The sequence below is a fragment of the Falco biarmicus genome, chromosome 3, assembly GCF_023638135.1.
Source record: "Falco biarmicus isolate bFalBia1 chromosome 3, bFalBia1.pri, whole genome shotgun sequence".
Lineage (NCBI taxonomy): Eukaryota > Metazoa > Chordata > Aves > Falconiformes > Falconidae > Falco > Falco biarmicus.
The window spans coordinates 27418120-27438480 of NC_079290.1; the positions used below are offsets into that span (position 1 = coordinate 27418120).

At 34.7% G+C, this 20361-nt stretch overlaps 1 protein-coding gene across 45 annotated transcripts in view; it reads right to left on the reverse strand.

Annotated features, from left to right (window-relative positions):
• Positions 1-20361, reverse strand: part of RIMS2 (regulating synaptic membrane exocytosis 2) — a 484966-nt gene that overhangs the window by 382927 nt on the left and 81678 nt on the right. For all 45 annotated transcript variants that reach the window (XM_056332919.1, XM_056332910.1, XM_056332929.1 and 42 more), the window contains one exon: positions 9350-9560. In XM_056332919.1, the coding sequence (XP_056188894.1) occupies positions 9350-9560 (211 nt within the window). The remainder of the gene's footprint in view (positions 1-9349; positions 9561-20361) is intronic.

Genomic DNA, 20361 nt, shown 5'->3' on the forward strand with positions numbered 1-20361 from the left:
AAAAATTAACTGTTGCCTTCTCAGAGATGATCTTACTTTTTTATAACAACATAAATTATTCCTTTCTGGCACATTTGGGTCTCCATTTTGCAAAAGTACTTCTTTATATACTGTGATACTAGACTAACGAAGGACTTGGAAATTCATTAGTCGCTCCCACATTCTATGTGTAAAAAGGCACATTGAGCTTTATACTCCAAAGTGCTATTCATATGTAATATAAGTTCCCTTCTGTGCATGTTTAATGGTGTAACTTCAACATTACAACACAGAATTCATGTCCAACACCACTACCATAAATAGGATCATCCCAATCATCCAACAGATATGCTGTCCCAGCTTTTCCCTATAATCTTAATCTTTATCTAAAGATGTGACAGGATTTCTACAGGGAGCATACTAAAATGTCTTTCTACTTTCTAACTCTTCACAGACCTGATGCTTTGGATACACTTCATTTTCCAAATCCACATGGTTTGTTTGGGTCAGCATACTACCACCAATCACCATATATCTATAGCTTTATCTAGAAGAGCACTGTAGATTGAACTTGCTATTCTATGGTTACAAAATACTTGTTCTTTCTGTCTTCATAACTTCTAAAACATCTATTTCAAAATCAGCAGAAACATATATTACCTAAAGCAACCTGAGGCACCATCATTACTCATGAAAAAATCTAACTAGTTGATTAGCTAGAGAAATTCCTGTCCCTTTCCTCCCATACATATGTATATGGTAAAACTAGATAATCACATAACCTTATCACTGTGACCTCCTTCACTCTTTTTTTTTTTTTTTTTTTCATTATTTTCCAAGTGAATTTAGGGTTTGGTACTGCTACATATAGGTGAGTACCTCACAGACATTAGTTGCTGGATTGGCTGTGGGAATACTGTTAGCATGCATCAATTACAAGATTATACTTAAAGGGTAAATTCTTCAAGAAGAAAATTGTGCTTTTATTGATCTACCTTTTATACATCTACAGGTACCTCTGTATGCTAGGAACTGGTGTTACCTCATGACTTCTGTGAATTCACAGGCTTTTAATTGTGAAAAAATCTAATGATACAGACCACAAGAAAACTATGTAACCCTCTAACAGACTGGGGGACAAGTATGTGGCCCACCACAAAGATCACTTGCACACTAGTGACAGAATGTCCTAAATGGTAACAGCAGCAGATGGCTTACAACTTCTGTATGAAGCAAAGCATTTCGGAACCATACGTTTGAGTTAAATGTGAGCCTTGATACTGCTATCAGGAAGAAAAAATTCCATTTATTATAGAAAAAGACTTTGCTGTGTATACATTCACTAAATGCATACGAAGGGTAAAGTATTTCTTCACTCCATCTAAGAAACTTACTTGCAAAGCATTACAGAGCAAGCTGTTTTTGCAATTGCAGTTCTTTAGAATACATTAGAGATTTTCACGGAAGACTAGCTCAGGTAGTTTTCTCAATTCTGTTATTTAAAAAATCACATTTAAGTTGGTAAAATATTGAAATATATCCAGGTTTATTCTCAAATTCAGATTTATACTATCTTTTCTACACATAGCCAAAATAAAATCAGATTAAAATATTACTGTATGTGTAATAATAGCAAGACATACACAATGTCAATGACATGCATAACGTCTTACATTATTTCAACATTATGCTCAATACAATATGTGCACTACATTTTAGGAATGCCTACATACCATTCCATTTAGAAAATAATTTATTTATTAGTTACTAACTCTATGACATTGCTTGCATATTCCTAGATGTCTAGAATAAATATGTTTTCTTAATGTTTACTGGTATCTAACTGTATTATTAAAAATCAAAACTGAACTACCATGCTAAAAAAATTTACAAGCTAATATGTTGAGTGCATACATCTCAGTGATACAAACGTGACTACCACAGGGTGCAAAAATTATTTTGATAACATTATGCCACTGATAAAATTCATTTGTATTTTTGTAAGAGCAACACCTACGAGACAATTACCTATTTAATTTTTTTAAACTGTGCACATATCATATTGCAAAACCAAAGGAAAAGCAGGGACATGCTCACAAACGCTGCAAAGAACATCATGCATACTGTTCACAACAACTCACAGATTATTAGTGAATGATCTGAAAAACAGGTAAGCCTTTCATGCCAAACATCGCTTTCATTTCAATGGCAGTAACTCCCCTTGCCTTCAGCAGGGATTACACCTGTGTAAATGAAAGCAAATGCTGGCCAGGAAATAAGTCTACCCACAAAATAAAAGAACTTGAGACAGAAAAAGGCTCTAACCACTTTGTCCTCCTGGAGTTCATATCCACGAAAGCAAGAAAGGACAGAAAAAAAGACAAAGAAGGAAAGAGTCACTTTCATTTTGAAAGCAAGCAGTAGTATTTGTTAGTAAAATAAACAAGCAAATATCAAAGGAACTAACATATATTTTCCTTATTTCCCCTAGTGGTGAAGAAGATCCTTATTTCCCCTAGCGGTGAAGAAGATCTAGTGAAAAATATGTCATTTTAATAATTTTCTTAATCCTTTCATGGGTGAAATTGAAAAGATTTTATATCAAAGAAAATAATTGTACAAAAAATAACTGCACAAAGAAAAGTATTTTCATAAAAATAATTTGGGCATCATGTCCAATTACCTTAATAAAACAAATGGGCCATCTCATAAAAAGGATGCAGAATTTAGCTCTACATGCCTTGGGCCCCAGTATTGCAAGTAATTAGCATGTATCAACCCTTTGCATTTGCAAAGGGTCCAGTGAAATAAAGAATGTTTGTTTACTACAGCCAGATACAGGGTATGTATAATGGCATATCTGCATGTTCAGTCACTGAACAGATCTTTAAAATACTGGAGTTTTAAAGCATAAGGAGACAGTTTGTCACAGGTGTTTACTGCATGTCATGTCAGATCTGTACCATTTATACTTTCTTTTTCATACCCATAAATATTAAATACAAACATTCCCATTGATTATTATTTTCCTTGAAGGAATTGTCTTTTTAGCTGCCTAAAATTGTAAATGGAATAATACTTTAGAGAACAAAAATATTCAAAATGCTTTCAGTCAAAACTATTCCCCATTTTTGTGAATGATGAATGATGATTTTTTTCTGGGACCTTAATTTCACATGCCAATACACAGACTAAATCCAGGCATGCAATTAAGCACTTAGGGATGTTGGAAATACAACTGCTCACCAAGAAATGGTGGCAACTCATTTTATAACTTTGTTATTCGGATACCTATATGACATGTAACATTGTGCTCCTGTGCTCTTACAGAAGTTTTAGGTTCCCCCCAATACTAGAGATAAAAACAAACAGGAGAGTATACAAGAGGCCAACCAAGACAGTGAGGGCACTAAAGCACACAATATACAAGGAGAAGCTGGGGGAGACAGGCTGGTTTAGCCAAAAGAAGTCTAGGGTAGGGAAAGGTGCAGGAAGAGGGAAAGTACTTGCATTCCTCAACTACTTAAAGGTAAGCAATAGGGAAGACAAAGACAGGTTTCTTGAAGATGCACAGCTAATGGACAAAATGCAACAATCAAGGGATTGGATTGAATATAAGAAAAAAAACCAAAATCACAAGAGTGGTTAAGCACAGAAAGAGGTTGCCCAAAGAGGCCTCCATCCTTGGAGATTTTTACAACTCAGTTGGACAAGATCCTGAAAACCTGGTCTGATTTTGAAGTTAATCCTGCTTGGAGCAGGAGATTTGTCTGGATGACCTCCACAGGTCCCATCTGACCCAACTTACTCTATGATTAAAGGATTTTCAAAGATGCTATGCGTTTTAGTGGCATTTTCAGTTACACAAATAGCAAATATAATTGAAAGCTATCTAAATCACAGGACTTCTAGGCATTACCACTCTGTGCAGAGACATATTTTATCTGCACAGCACCAGGTGTTCTGCTGTTTTCCTAGCAGAGCTTCCTGTCCCCCTGCAATAAGAATGGCATTAGTGCTCATAGGTATTTTGAACAGAAACATCTAGTGCTTCAATTTTTTGTCCTCATTTCTGAAGGAATATACTCTACTATGCAAGAGGAACACAATCCATAAGCAGGTATTTTTAGCACAGAGGCTAAGAATTTTTTCAAATTGGAAATGCCTGATTAGCTTGCTCTCAGTGAATGTCTCGCAGCTGCAAGGGGTAAGTAACAGCGTGAAAGAACAATTAAGACAGAATAGTCCAGCTCCCCACTTTAAGGATGCAAACAGCAATTAAAAATAAAATTTTAAACAAGAGAACTTGAGAAAATTAAATAAACTCTAACAAGACACAGTAGATAAATAGCACAAAATAAAGATTTAAAATACATTAAACTGAAGAAAAAAACCCAAAGGTAGCAGTTTCACAAAAAATGGGAAAAAGACACAATGATATTTCAACTAGAACATCTAGGAACATCTTTAACAAATCGATAATGAATGAAAAATGTAAATATTAGGTAAAAGAGGTTAAAACTTATACAAAATTATTAAAAGGGTAAGGTCTGTAACGTAACATTTTTAGATTAGAAGTATCTTTTTTATTTGATTCTTAACTTTGATCTAGCTTTGATCTAGCTTAACTGACTGTTCTACGTGCCTGTTTCTAGCACAGTCCTTAGTGTCTTAATAACTTTTAATGTCTTCAGTTTTAAATTCCATTTTTCATATTCCGCACTGCAACACTATCCCTGAAAGTTTAACACAAACTATAAATAAGGCCTATAATATTTCAAGAAAACACTCAGAATTTGTGCTATTTCCTTATAATTTTCACTACACAAGACCCATAATATGTTCATTTGTTGACAAGTAGTATTACATGTAGTATTCTCCTCAAAGACACATACTGAAGCATGGCAACACATACAAGTTGGAACATGGGAAATTCAGACTAGATTTAAGGAAATCTTTCTTCTATTTTTTTAATCATAAGAGTGGTCAAGCATTGGAACAGGCTGCTCAGAGTGGCTGCTGAATCTCCACCCTTGAAGATTCAAAGCTCAACTGGGCAAGGCCCTGTGAAGACTCAAATAATTCAATATTCTTTGAACAAGAGGCTGGATGAGACGACCTACAGAGGTCCTTTCCAACCTAATTATTCTACAATACTTCTTCCTCACTCATTAAGAAAATCTAGCTGTATTACCCTTTCTAAATAACTTTCTCCTACATACAGTACATGTCTATATATTTAAACATTCTGTGTTGTCATTCATATAGATTTCTTTCCCAATTTTATCCATTGTCCTGACTACTTTCATGCTGTTCTAACATAGTATTCCAGTCTAGCCGAATTATGTGATGATTAGATATAGACAATTTAACCTATTAATGATTCTAATAGTCTTCTGCAAACACACAGATGATCTGCACTTCTTCAACACTAAGAATTATGTTCTAATCTTTTTTTACTAGGTAGTTTCCAACTAATATATGAGGATTTTTAAAACACTTATGAGGAGTAAAACCATAATACACAAGAAGTAATGTAGATTCATACAACAAAAGTAAATTCAGATGACAACATAATGGAGCATACATACAAACCAATAATAAAGATGACTCAAAATAAAAGACAGAAACAAACTCCTATTACAACACTGATACATATTTTAGAAAGAATGGTTTAAGAGTTTTGAGACAGTTTTTCTAATACCTATTCCTGTGCCACAAGGTCCTAATGTTAGAAACTATTGGCCCATAAATATTGATCTGGTAATATTGTTCCGTCACCATCTCATTTTGCTAAATCTTGCTTTGTGTTCAAATCAAGATTTTCCAAAAACCAAACCAAACTTAACTTTAATCACAGAAAAGATAAAACACATACTAAATGCATTCTAAGATCCTAAGCAAGTAGAACATACAAACTCATTTCCTAAAACCTCAGGCTATATTAGTGAAAATTATAGCTAATCAGTAATTCTCATGTATCAAAGATATTATCAGTAGAGAAGTCTCACTCTCTGTTACCTCAAATGATATCCCAAAGTACAAGCACCACTTTGGCAATTATTGAAGTAAGATAGATAGATAGATAGATACACACACATATTTATAAGCTAGATAGAGAGATACACACACATATTTATAAGCTATGTATTAAAAGAAGATTAAAGATTCTTCTCAGAAATTAATGGCATAATGAAGAGTCTCAAACACTTCACCATGTAACTATAAGCTTTCTAACACAAAGCAGTAACCCCAAAAACTGGTGGCTTTGAAAGGGCAGTTCAGACTCCAAATCCTGTCATTCACACTGTGATCACAACAGTAATTAAGAATTGCTTCATGTAATCTACCTATGTTGAATAAACTCCAGGATGAAGTCTCTTTTAAGAAACAGGCTATGACATATAAAGATATGTGAAGTTCAAGACAAGCTGTCACACTTTACTGAACACCTAAGACTACCTCCAGCCTCTCAGCTGCCTCCCCCACATTGCTGTCAAACATTCTTGAGCCCATAGCAGTGCTATGCAAGTAGTAACATGACTGACCACGAGAGACAGTCTAGTCAGTCACTTCAATAGCAAAGACATTTAAAAAATTATTCAATTCAGTTCTCAAAGAACTGATGCTAAAAAAGCAATCAATCAGTCAGACTTCAGTGGTATTTTTTATGTTCAGTATCAGTTTTATGGGGAAAGGCCTTATCTCCATGAATATTCAGACACACAGAAACATTAGCAAAATGACTGGAATTCCATTAACCCAAAATATATCTGGAATGAGTCAATAGCTACACCTTATCCTATTTTTAAAAAATCTGTTAGGAGGTCAATCTGGCTGCATGAGCCAAAGCCAGTCTTCAAGACAGTATTTTTTCATCTTCAGTGCCTAAAGTTTTCAGATCTTCATTGTGTCAGGATCTTAATAACCCATATAGTGTTTTTGTAAGCTTTGAAACAGAGCAAAGAGTTCAAACATGCCTAGCCTCTGTTGAAATTGAGACCATCATCTGTTGTTCAATGAGAGTCTAAACAGCTACCAAATGAAAATAGTTTCAAATAAATAAAATTAATAACAGAAATAGTCTGTGCAGTTGTCATTTGAAGGGAATTATCATAACCACATAGTTTGTTCTAAAATCACAGTGTTCTTTTGAAGAATCAAGAGAATATGAGGTGTCAATACAGAAATGCAGTGTGCTGCGTTTCTGAAAAATCAAATATAGTCCCAGAGAAATAACGAGAATGCAAAGCTTTCACAGAACCAGGGAGAGCTGAGAGAAGTTCTCTACTTACACCTTCTGTGTTCCGCACGCAGTTGCTGTGGGTCTTATAGAACAGCTGAAAATCTCTTACTTTTGATATTCAAGGACAAAGAGAGAAGGATATTCGAGTGGCTGCAAGTGATAGCAGCTGGCCAAACATCATGAAAGAAAGTATGCAGTATGCATCAAATTAAGTTTTCAGACAAGTCTTGTTTTTGTCATCTATATGTGAAATGTTGGTTTACTGAACCAGCATTCTGAGCTGTCGAAATTTATGTTCACTGCACACAAAGTTGCATCTATCTGGAAGCTGCATTTGTCCAATATTTTAGCATGTAAATTTCTCAGCTGCATAAACCTCATTCTGCTGTCTGCAGCCTCATTCAGTGTGCATTTCCCTATATAAATCAATATGAATTAAGAGTAGTATATTTTGTATATGAGTGGTACTAAGTTATTAAGAACAATTACTGTTTGCTGTCATGTGATTTATTGTTTTAATCAATCTGAATTTTTTCAAAAACATAAAAGATGACAGTTCAAGGTCCCCTACTCCCATGAAATTTAAGCCCCCATCCTGGCTGAATACTTCATTCACTAAGATAATAAGCAGTATAGAAGAAGCAGCGCTACCAGTTTTATTTGTTTGATCTAGAAAAAACTCTCACATAATGATAATTTTTGTACAACCTGAACTGAATTTTATGCTTATGTTTCAGACACTGTAACTAAACTGAAAAAAGAATAAAAGTCATCCAATCACTCTGAGAATCCTAATCTAATGCTCTGACCACCATTAGTTATTTCCATGCTCTGCTCTTACTTATGACCATGAACCTTGTAAGATGTAGTCCTCCTTGTGACCCTTGAAAAAGAAGTGTTCTTTGCAGTTCTGCATCTTCTGAGATGATATCGCTATTGCTTGTCTGCAGTAAACTATTTAGTAGCCGAGTCTGGTGTATATGGCATGAATTTGGCTTCAAACTTGATATTAGGAAAAGATCACAAACAAATCTAACAGCTCCATCAAAGACCATTTCAGACAGTTTAAGAATCACTTTATATAAAGTCCAAATCAGACATATATAACCTGTCAAAAAACGTCTATGAAGACCAAAGAAAATCTAGCCAAGTTAAAACAGGTAGTTATTAGAAGTCATCCTTCAAGAAGCTGAAGTTGTATCCACTAAGGAAAATGGAAAAGAAATAATTCTGGTAAATTCCAGTAGAATAAAAATAATTTTCATGGAGTAATATGTATAGGCACAAAAGAGATCGTACATAGGAGATTACCACAGTCTGTCTTTTGTATTCATGTTCACGGTGATTAGAGAGATACTTACACTAGAATCTTATTTTATACAGAATGAACTGGAGCATACAGTTCAAACTGATACTTCAGAAAAGAAGCTATAAAGTGAGTCAACAAAGGAAACAGTAAGAAATTTTTCACATCAGATGATACTCAGCATAAAACATCTCAAGTCTAAAATATCTATTTCAGATTGCTGTTTTACCTGTTCTTATACAATAAATACCAGTATACCAGCTGTAAGTCCATATTGTTAGTGCATTTAATTTTTTCCTAAAAATATTTTGACCTTTGTATGCACATTTATATGTACATATACATAATATATGTGCATATGTAGAATAGCTAATAAAGATTTTAAAGCTCCATCATATATTGTATATACTGTTTTAAGACTAATTTTACAATTATCTTGTACAGAAGAGACTGGGTAAGCAGAAAAGGAAAAAATCCTTGCTATAACTTGTAATAATTAGTGTCTCAATATTAGCATCACTAGACATACGCCCCTGTCTCCAACACAGAGACTCAATCCTCCAATCAAAGAATTGTACTTTCATAAGTCTGTTAGTAGAAATGTGGCATGTATTAACTTAAAAGCCATAGTTGCAAATCCATCTGCAAATGGGAATTATTTGAAATGGGGACAGATGTCTTAAAAGCCCCTAAAGTAGATATCATTACCTCCTTAAAGGAAATCCATTTCAACAGCTATGTGATTTGGGTGCATAAGTAATGCGTAAGAGACATTGCATTTAAGAGAAGGTTGTTAATAAATTTTCATAACTTCATACCTTATTTGACCGTAAAGACACTCTTCCTCCACAGCGCGCACAGAATTTAGTTTGGCAATATGAACAGTTATGGCCACAGCCATCAGCAAATTTTGTTTTGTGGCAGATGCCACAGGTTGGGGCATCACCCTTCTGCTCCTGCTGCTGCTGTGATTCTTCACCCATCTTCTTCACTTGCTCCTTATACATTTCAAACTGCTGATGTAATTTTCTGCAAAGAGAAGAAATCATCAACAGTTGTTTTATTTAACTCCACAAATACTTCGCAATCACTAAATTTCAAAACACAAATCAGAGACAAATATTGTAGTAAAGCAAATATATTTAATTTATGATGCTCCAGAAGTGTAACATTCAAAAATTACTTCTAGTTCATTATAACTAAACTCTAGGAGAAGACCCAACACTGATAACATGCAGCACACAGTCCAGCTGTTACAAAGAAGTAACTTTGCTTTAGGATGTGACCAGCTGTTAGCTCAAAATACAACAGTAGGAAACATGGGCTGAGTGATCCAAGAGCCCATGGCACTAGACCATAAACTGGTTAACAGCAGGGAAAAAAATCTAATTTGTTCTTCTAAGTGTACTTTTGCCCAATTCCAACAGATGCAAATATCTTCACTTGATATCTTATCATCATTTATCTAATAATATTGCACAGAATGATGATTCTAAAATGCTTTTTCAATCACTTTTCAAGCACTGGGTGCAAGCCCATAACAAGTTGCCTCAGTTTAACAAGGTATTATAAATCATTTATGCCACTTTTTATATAGGTACTGCCATCACATGCCAAACCTAAGGTAGAAGACTACCTTAGTTATAAAGTCTAGGGACAGTATTTTAACATACACACACATTTTGCCTTCCATTTCCAGTGGGCTAGGAGCACATTCATAGTCAGCTGCCACGTGCATACAGAACTGCAATGACTCTTTCAGGTATGTTACTTCATCCATATTTCTGAACCCACAATAATCAAATCTCCATATATGATAGTTAAAACTGTCTCATTACAGCCACAGTTACAGACTCATTTCACATTCTATAACAGCAGTTTTTCCTCAGATCTTATTTCTGAAGGTGAATTATGTCATGGGAAATATAATCTTCATTGCAAAAAGTTATCACTTTTTAGTTCCTGTAGTTGCTAAAAAAAGCTGGAAAATGCAACACAGCATATTGTAAGAGATTCAAATACACAGAGAAAACAAAAAGAACTTTTACTTCTCTTTTGTTTTTATCCTCGTGATTTAAAGGGTCTGAAAAGTGATCTTTAAATTCTTAGCATGGAATTCAACTCACCTAATTTTGCTAATAGAGACTGAAAAATTTAGCACTCTGAAAATTATTAATCTAATTTAAGCATTTTTTTATAGCTCCCTGAACAGACACAAGCAAAACCCCTGAAACAAAGCATTTTCTATAAAACATTAAAATGGTATACTAAGACAAAACATTAAAAGTGCAAAAGAGATTTCCTTTTCTTTAGAATGATTCTTCCAGAGATTCTTGAGATGAGTTCATTAAAAAACACACTTGAAGCCTAAGACAGAACAAAGAATAACTTCCTGGAAAAAAATAAAATATAGGAGACCAACTTCCTTAATGCAGAAATATATACTTTATATATATATTTTATATGTGTGTGTATATATATATATATATATATATACAGGATATAATCTGATATGAAATTATTTCATCAGAAGTGTCACAGGCTCTTATCAAAACAAATATTACACCAAGTCAGTTAAAAATTATCTCAAACAATTATTTACCATGGATAGTCACACCTATGGCAAGAATTGTTGGGAGTTGCTTCATTTTTTCATGAAAACTCCCTTAAGAATGTACTTTACGTTATACCATAGAGGAGCTGTAGGAACAAACGGGCAGCTCCCTCTCCCCATGAGGCAAGACAGAAGGCTGGAGGCATGCCTCTTCTTCTGTGTACCAAAACGCCATCTCAAGCTCTCAACTGCTACTGACTCTTCTCCAGAAAAAGGAAAAGCAGGGTTACTTCATGTTGTTAGTGTGTCATTTTTCTAATCTACCTGCTCTTGTTACTCGAGTTCAATTCTGAGTCAACACGCTGTCCTCAGGACGTAGCAGCTGAACGTTTTTCTCTCGTTTTGAGCCCTTCTCCCCTACATGCATACACCTTCTGGTCTGCAGCAGAGCAGTAAGAAGGGCCACGTCTCTGGCCTCCACAGAAAGGACATGAGGGTCATCCTTGCCTCAAGAGGCATTTGTGCCATCAGGGGCAAGTGCCTTCCTCTGCCTGCTCACTGGTTCAAAAAGAATCCAGTGTTGACTGCTCTTTGTCGAATGGGGCAAGACACGAGTTACTAATAAAAAAGAGCTGAATGAAGTTGAGAACAAAATTTGGAAATCTGGAAACCTGGCACATTTGACTACGGTATATAATTGGCAGTTCCTAGCCTGGCCTGTTTCCACCAATAACACATGTAATCTCCGAGACCTTGCTTGCCTTTTAATTTTGCCAAACATTGCATTCTTCATTTAAAGCATATTATCTATGCAGAACTTCAAGTTTATTTTAAGTTACATTCAGTTTTGTGACTTCCTTATAATCTACAGCCTTTGTTTGTATGATTATTTGCTTACCAGCCTTACTGATGCATAAAAAGCACAAGCCTTTTGCCAATTCTTAAGCCTCATGTACTGAAATAATTTCACTTTTGTTTCCTCTTGGGCACAAGAATCCATGTAAAGGTCACAACTTTTACCTCAAATCATAAACTTTTCAAGGTTATACAGTAGTTTTCTAAAATCCTTGTTTGAGTAGCAAACAACAACTCATCTACCAAAATAGTTCAGCTTTTTCTGTTCCAAGAAAAATACTACATGTATTGATAGCTTTCAGAAAAAATTAAACACTGAAAACAAAAGTCTATTAAATAATCAGTTACACACAACGTGTGTCCTACTTACTGGGCAGCACCACTTGAGATTAATATGCGTACTTGAAACTCAATACAAAGTTTTCATTTTAGGAAGTCCATAAAAAAACTTTCTGATCTCTTCCATAGATTAATAATACTATCTTTTTTTATCATCTACCCTGCAAAGGTCTCAGCCAAAAACTCACCTAATAACATACAGTGCTAAGTAGGTGTTTAGAATAGCAGGTATTCAAAACACATTTAGTAAAAATTGGGTAACATATATTTTTCAGAAAATGCAATGCAAGTAAAACTCCATTTTGTTCAAGTTGTCTGCACTCATGTCTCTACTTAGAACGCTGCTGCCTGGGAGTGCTCAGGAGTTTAGATAGCAGGGGCTTGAAAGTAACCAGTGCCAAGGCAAACTTCAGAGCCTGGAACTGAACCCAGGTATCCCAAGACTACGATCTCCAGTCCCTATACTCCAGTGAGTTCCTCTGTTAATGCAAGCAGCCAAGATCTGTGTTGAGACTGAAAAAAATGGCTCTGCAGATGAGCTGCATTTTAGGCCAAAATGCTTGTCCATAATAGAAATCTCACTGTTAGTCATGATAGGGTATTTTTGGTTGTAAATCTAGATAATTACATCAAAATATACAGTAACAGAACATTTAAGCAGAAAACTCAGCAATGCCTATCTGTGAAACTTGTATGTGTGTATTTTGACAATGCTGCAAAATCTCTCTCCTTTTCTACAGTTTCCAAAAATGCAAGTGTCCACTTTCATAACTGCTATAAATTTTAGGGGAAAAGGACAAGTTGGTATGAGTTTATGCAAAGACCTAATGATAATGAAAAGTCAGGCTGGAAGACTGATATTTAAGTTCTGCTTATTTTCATATCTTGTGAGAATGAGTTCCCTGAATCACAATCCTATCTGCTGGAAGTTACAGTGGTGAAGTTCATGAGGCTTATATGACTAGTCAAGACTTTTTTTTGTACTGTAAAACATCACATCAAAGACAGTCACACAGAGGACTTTCAGTGTCAAAAGCAACTTGCTCTGTCAAGGTCAAGAAATAGTTTCTATTGGAATACTTGCTTTGTTCTGGAATTGAGTTAATTTAATTCTGTTTATTTTTGGTTTTCCACACCTTTCTGGAAATGAGAAATTCAATATCAATTCAAAAGCAGCAATCTGTGGGTCTCTTATGATCCATGAGCTACTGCCAAATGCAAGAAAGAAAAGCAAGTTCAATAGTCTGATGTCTTTTATTATTGTGCAGAAGTTTCTATTTTCTCCTCTCCTCCAGAAATGCCCACAAAACTTTCAACATTTTAACAAAACAAAAAAAAAAAAAAAAATCCTTAGTACTGACAAGAAGTTGCATAGCCATTCCTGCCTTCCAAAAGTTCACTTAAATGTTTCTGTAATTTCTAAAGCTGCTCAAAATCTGCCATTAGAAAGGCGACTGTTAAGCAAGTATCCATGATGTTGAGGCCACATGGAAGTGTAGCAGCCACTTCTCATTTCTTGGCTAAACTTTTCTCAAAGTTTTATTACTGATTGTAGCCCGTGTCTCATTTCCTATTCCCAGGCTTATAGCACAGATGTGGCTGGAATCCAGGGTTCAAAAAGTGTTTGTTCGCTTTCAGTTCTACCAAGTCCCGTTCATTCAACAATTTTTCTGCCTGGTGGCAATGACGATCTGGTAACATACAATGTTCTTCCCTGTACTGTATTAAACACTCTTAGCTTTCTACTTTTACAATAGTTCCAGCTAACCTGTCACCAAGTACACCCACTTCTCATCTGAATGGATGTTATTCTCATACATATAATGTGTTGATACAGGATAGGAAACAACCAGCTGAACAACAGCTCTGTTGTCAAGAAACTCTGGAAAAGAGGGTGGAAATGAAACTATGAGCCAGTGGTGTGTGTGTTCTCATTACAATCTGGACAAATTACATATGGGGCTATATCAGCAAGAGTATGAGCACCAGAGAAAGGGAAGTTATTTTTCCCCTTTAGTTGACACAGGCAAGGCCACACCTGGAATATTGTGTCCAGATCTGGGTCCACAGTTCACGAGGGATGTTGACAAACTGGACTTGTCCAGCAGTTAAAAAACAAAAAAACAAACAAACAAACCAAAACAAAACACCAAAACAAACAAACAAACAAAAAAAACCCAAACAAAAACACACAAAAAAACCCACAAAAAAAACCCACAAAAAAACCCCAGAAAACAACCCCAGAAAACAACCCTATGTTTAGCAATGCAAAATTGAGCTTTTCTGAATGGCAAAATGACAGTTTCCCTATTATTCAACTGAAATGAGAAAGGGCATCACATAAAACTCCTCTTCAGAAGAGCATGATTCTGCTTTAAATCTAGCAGATAAAGAAAAATTATTAAGCGATTAAAGACACAAGCCTAACTTCAAACAAGAATCTCACATCCAATTCTGTTTAAAATTAATGGATTATCATACCCAGGCAGATAACAGAACTACAGTCTTGATGCCATTCACAATTCAGAGTTTTCAGCTTTCATGTCAGCAAAAATGAAATATTGACAGAAACTAGATGTCAGCAGAGATCTCTACAAACATTCACTTAATCCACAGCACTTCAACTTTCTTGCCGGCAAAATGAAATTTCTACTGTTTCATTAGAATTGATGTACTATTTCTAATTGTCTGGTATCCTCGAAAAAATAATAATTAGCTATTTTCTGCTATCAGTATGTTTAACTTCAGATTCATCTACCTAAGAGAAATATCTAATCTTAAATATTAGTTAAAAAAAAAAAAATCTACCCAGAAATATTTAGAGAATGCAAGGTGAAAAGGGTTAAAAACCACAACTGCAGAGTAAAAATGCTACTTTTTAATATATGGCCCGGAATTTACAATAACCAGGAGAAATCCAAGATATTGAAAATAGCTAGCCAAATTTTCCTAAATAAATGTCTTCTCTTTTGAGGCACTTACTTTGATTTCCTGCTGAAAATACCAGCTTTTTTTTTTTTAGACTTCAGATATAATGTCTAGAAAACAGAAGATACCATAAAATCCAATTTGTTTACATATTTACTTGAAATGCAAAGAGGCCTAGATTTTATTTTCTACCTGCCCTGAATCCCAGATTTTCACAATCTATGCAGCAACAGTAATTCTCAAGCTTATCTCAAAACTGTACATAGTCTCTGCTTTGGGAGTTGTCAGACTTTGTATAAATAATCTGAAATTTTTTAACGTGTTCAAGCGAAGAACGTAGGGGAAAATGAACTCCACACTGGTGTTTTTTTCAGGCAGGAAGTGCATTTTTTTTCTCCAACTCTAAACCAAAAAGTAACAGATACAGAGATTTTTGCTAGCTTTGTAAGTATTTTGTTTAGAACAAGAAGGTTAAATATAAGCCATATAATGACAATAACAGCCATGTTCAGCAGTCAAATGGTCAAATTGTGAGCAAGAGATTTCAGTGTAAGGTTTTTTCTAAACATAGAGTAAATCCTCCTAAAATTGTCCATAGAAATAAATCTCTGAAATGCTTAGTTTTTTCACTTATATATGGTTTGAGTTGTTTTACAGATAGAGCTAACCAGAAAAAAAATATTTTCATGTTTCCAATTCTCTAACTTCTTAGGGAACAAGTACTTTAATTATTCTGTGATATTCATTAACCTGAAATAGGAACAAAGCAACAGTGATGAAATTTTAACTGCAGAACATCTTTAACAAGCCTATGAAATACAGTAGTCACAGAATAAGGAGGCCCTAAACATGGTGACAGACTTCCTTACAAAAGAAATAACCTCATTCAACACTAAGAAAAATACTACCTGTCTCAATCACAGAATTATCTCTCTATCAACACAATTTTTTTACTGAATTCACAAGAAAAACACAAGGTGGCCAAAATCTGGATCCTAGGTTAAAAAGACACAGACACAGTTAAAATAAGTTACTGTAGTCAACACATATGGGACATTATGTGTTCCAACAATTTCACTAAAAGAACTATTGTAAAAACATATACGTTTATTCTGAGTATATCTACTCTAAATGCAAGTGAATTACACTTACTGTGCTTGAAATGCTGAAAAGAAAAATTGCTAAGAGAATGGAAAGAAGGGAGTGTGGTTGCTAAATGATTTTGCCCTTGGTTTATATTGGTGCTGCTTCTCACTTGTAACTCAAGTGGGAAAAGCCAACTACAGCAAAGCTAATCAACATCCAAAACTAAGACCTCTGTTTCAGTCTCTCTTTGTCATGCAAGGGAGCAGGGTAAAGATGTCCTATTACATAGGCCCTAACAGCATTTGCCTTACACTGGAGAATAGAACCAAAAATTCTCTAATTGGTGTGTACTTTGTACAAGCCACTCTAGAAGTAACAGACAGTCAAGATAAGGTCTTCAGGCTGTGCTGGCTCCATTCTCTCTTTTCCCCATTTACCAGGGCTTTCTACAAAGGCTTCCAGTTCACACCTTACTACATTTTCTTCTCAGCTTTTTTGAGCTCCCTCACAAAACAGCAAATATTCCTCTCACTGCATTCTTCCTGATGTCATAATGTATTAATTAATTAACCTGGTATGATCCTAAATAAGTTGATAACTACAGACAAAGTCAAGTCATTGAATCTAGTTTATTTTAATACACTCGGAAACTCTAAAAAAAAAGACAAGAAAGGATGGGGGGCAGGGGGAACCCACTCAATTTTAATAACTGAGTAGAATGTGACTCCATGAATGATTACATACCAGCTAGACAAAAAGTCTAGCTGGATCTGGGAGGATTACCTCATCTATTTTTCTCTGTTTATAATGCTCAGTATTGAATAAAACTGCAGCCTTTGTCTATTAACTTTGTTTATGAGCAGCAGTGAGGCTGCTCTTTGCTGGCAGGGTAGCAGTGAACAATAGCTAAGTACAACAGTCCTGTGCAAGGCTACAGGAAAATGTGGACATGGAGAAGATGAACACATGGCCAATTAAAGACTGACCCAATTAACATTACCATATTTCTGTGTGCTTTCAATGACATCAACATAAAGCCAGACAATATGTATATAAAGGAAAAAAGTAGGTAACTCCTGGCTGTATGTGTTACTTTCATGTTTCCTCAGAACAACAGAAAGATACTTGTTTCTACCTTTTCTGCAGCAGTTCAAGCTAATTGCAAGATGAAATCAAGAAGTGGTATCTTTGTAACTAATTTTTTCTTCTTGTTTGTTACAATTAATCTTTAACTGAACTGAGGTTTTGTATTTTTACAATCTGTAACATAAAAAAAAAGCTGTAAAGTCCTAGCTAAGGTTTAAACAGGCAGAATACAGTAACACATGCAATTCATCTAGATCTTTTTCAACACTCTTTTTTATTTATGATAAATGAGGGGCATTTAAAAATAGAATAACACATTCCTTCACTAGTTTATCAATGGCCAAATCATGCAGACAAAGCTACTTCATTTCACAATAACTGACAGTTATAAGTAAGGAAGGTTCCTTCATTAACTGCAGATGTAAATTACTTTGCACCTTTGAATATGTTCATACCCCTCTTTCAATGTAACTGACAAGGTTCTAATTACCCTTTTCTGTTTCTTATTTAAAATCCTAACTTACAACAGAAGTTTCCACAACTTTCAGACAAATATTTTGGTGATTATACTGGGGTATTTTTTCCTTATTCTCATTAGCTGCTCCTGTATCAGAAAAAAAATTGTAAAAGAGCTTCTTTAAACCGTTATGAATCCATCAATTACCACTGTGTTTTTCTCATTTATTTCTAAAATAAAAATATTTAGCTAAATTTTTCAGTCTTTCTCCATAAAAATTCTTCATTATTCTTCTAACAAATTTTGCCACCAACTTAAGTACCTTCTCCACCTATACTGGAAATATCAGCAGTACTTTCTTTTCAAGGGTCAAGTGAGTAAATTAAATCTATACTGTTATGCACAATAGCTAAAGTTTTCCTTCTGCTCTTTACTCTTGTGACAAGGCCAACACTGCTCAGGTAATTTTAGGTCTCATTCAAAGTAAGATTAACCATGCCAGTTGTAATTGAAAAAGGGAATCTTCTAGGCCCTGATTCTCCAGGGAAACTCTCCAAGTTCGTTCCATAACTGCATTCTCTCAATTAAAAATATTTTATCTCCAGTTCCATGGGCCTTGTCTTTGTGTTTGCAATCCACACTATCCCAAAGGAGCTGCTTTGGTAAAGTGCTGAAACTGTAAACACTAATCCTCAGCTGACAATGAAGATCAGGAGCAAGTAGTTGAACTTCCAGTAAAAGTAGGCTGCCAGAAAGTGTATGTGGCAAAGCAGAAGAATAGGATCTTTAAAGATGGGCATTTTACTGTCATTTCATTTATGTTTTATTCCAGTTATAGTAAGTAAAAGTTACAAGATTACAGATTAAAAATTACAGATAATTATGGTCAACTTTGCTTTTACTAACTCATTATGAAACAAGATGTAAGCAGTCGCTCTGTGTACCCTACTTTCAACTTCAATTAAACAATTTCTGCCAATTCTTGTGGGAAAGAACAACTTTCTCAAAGACATTTGGGTTTCAAGTTCAGAAAAAGTCATAGTGACAGAAGGGAACTTTTGAAACTGTCAGGTTTAAGGGTAAAGATGCATCAGGAGCTCAAGCTTTACTGAATGTATATTATAAAGGATACAATCAGAGAGAGACACCTTACTACAGGTAATACTATTTCAATTTCAGCTGTACTGATACCATAATATTATCATATATTGCTGCTGCTGAGCAGTTTGGAAAAGGGGTAGTAGAGTTTTCAGAAACTCTGCATAGGAGAAATCAGTCTTTCTTTCATCATTCAGTCTCATATTGCTGATGACCAGCATCTGTCCTTAATTTCTATGAGAGAAGACACAAAGGACAGGAAAAATCTGTGGCATGTATATTGTTGTAAATAGGCACATCAAAGGTAGCATCATATACATTTAGAATCATGACACTCTCAGCTATCACCACCTTGCAGTACTCTGGGTTTTGGAAAACCCCAACCAGAACCCAAAATTTCTTAGACTTCCATCAGCCACAACAGACCCCCAAGTAAAAAGGTAGAAAGAAGACTCAGCTCCTTGCTAAATAGAAGGGGAATAACATGTCATGACTTATTTTGTAACAGAAAGCTACTTTATAAACTAGAATAAGGATTATTTTGCAGTTATTGCAGCACCCTCATTATTTTAGGAGCTTTATGTAAAAATGAAGACTCCTATTTGGATATTTTCTATGCACAGTTGACACAGATATACACAGACTTCTGTTCCCAATACAAAACTTCTCACCTGAAATCTAAATCACTGAGGAATACACTTGGCTCTCATAAAAATTTCCTTTTATAGTCTATTTGTATCCTGTTACTCAACTTTTTATATTTAACAAACACATTGATTTTTATAGCTACTGTTATGTTTCTTCCTGATTCACCTGATTTATATGTTTTGTAACAGAGATGTTATATTAGTCTAAAAACATCAGAAATATAGCTGCATGTTGGCTATTTCTACACTTTTTTCTGATACTGTTTGTCTTAGGATAAATAAATACCAGTTTTTAAAAAGTTGGGCTACACGTATATACTTTTTAATTACTAGACCTTGATTTATTTAAGCAGTCTCATTATTAAAAGTCTACTATTTGCTCCTCTATCCAAATAATTCACTCACAAAAAGTCTCACATTTTATATTTGACTTGTTTTCATAAATCATAATTTTATTTACTTTATACTAAATTTTGTTTTATAAGTATGCAATATTTACCAAATATACCTTATAAAAAGGCTAATTCAGCTGCTGGCAATTAAGCACATTGCAACATTATTACATTTATAAAGGGCATCTCCAGCAGAGATAATATTTCTCACAGTCACTCGGGTTACTTTATTTGCATCATCAGTTGACTTACAAAAGGAAAACATTAACTTCACACCTGAAGTTTTAAAAATGCCCAAATAACTAAGTTACTGTGTTAAAACTTTTTTATCCTTACTATGAAAGGCAAAATTACTTTTTCATTAGACAAATACACACACATCCAAAAT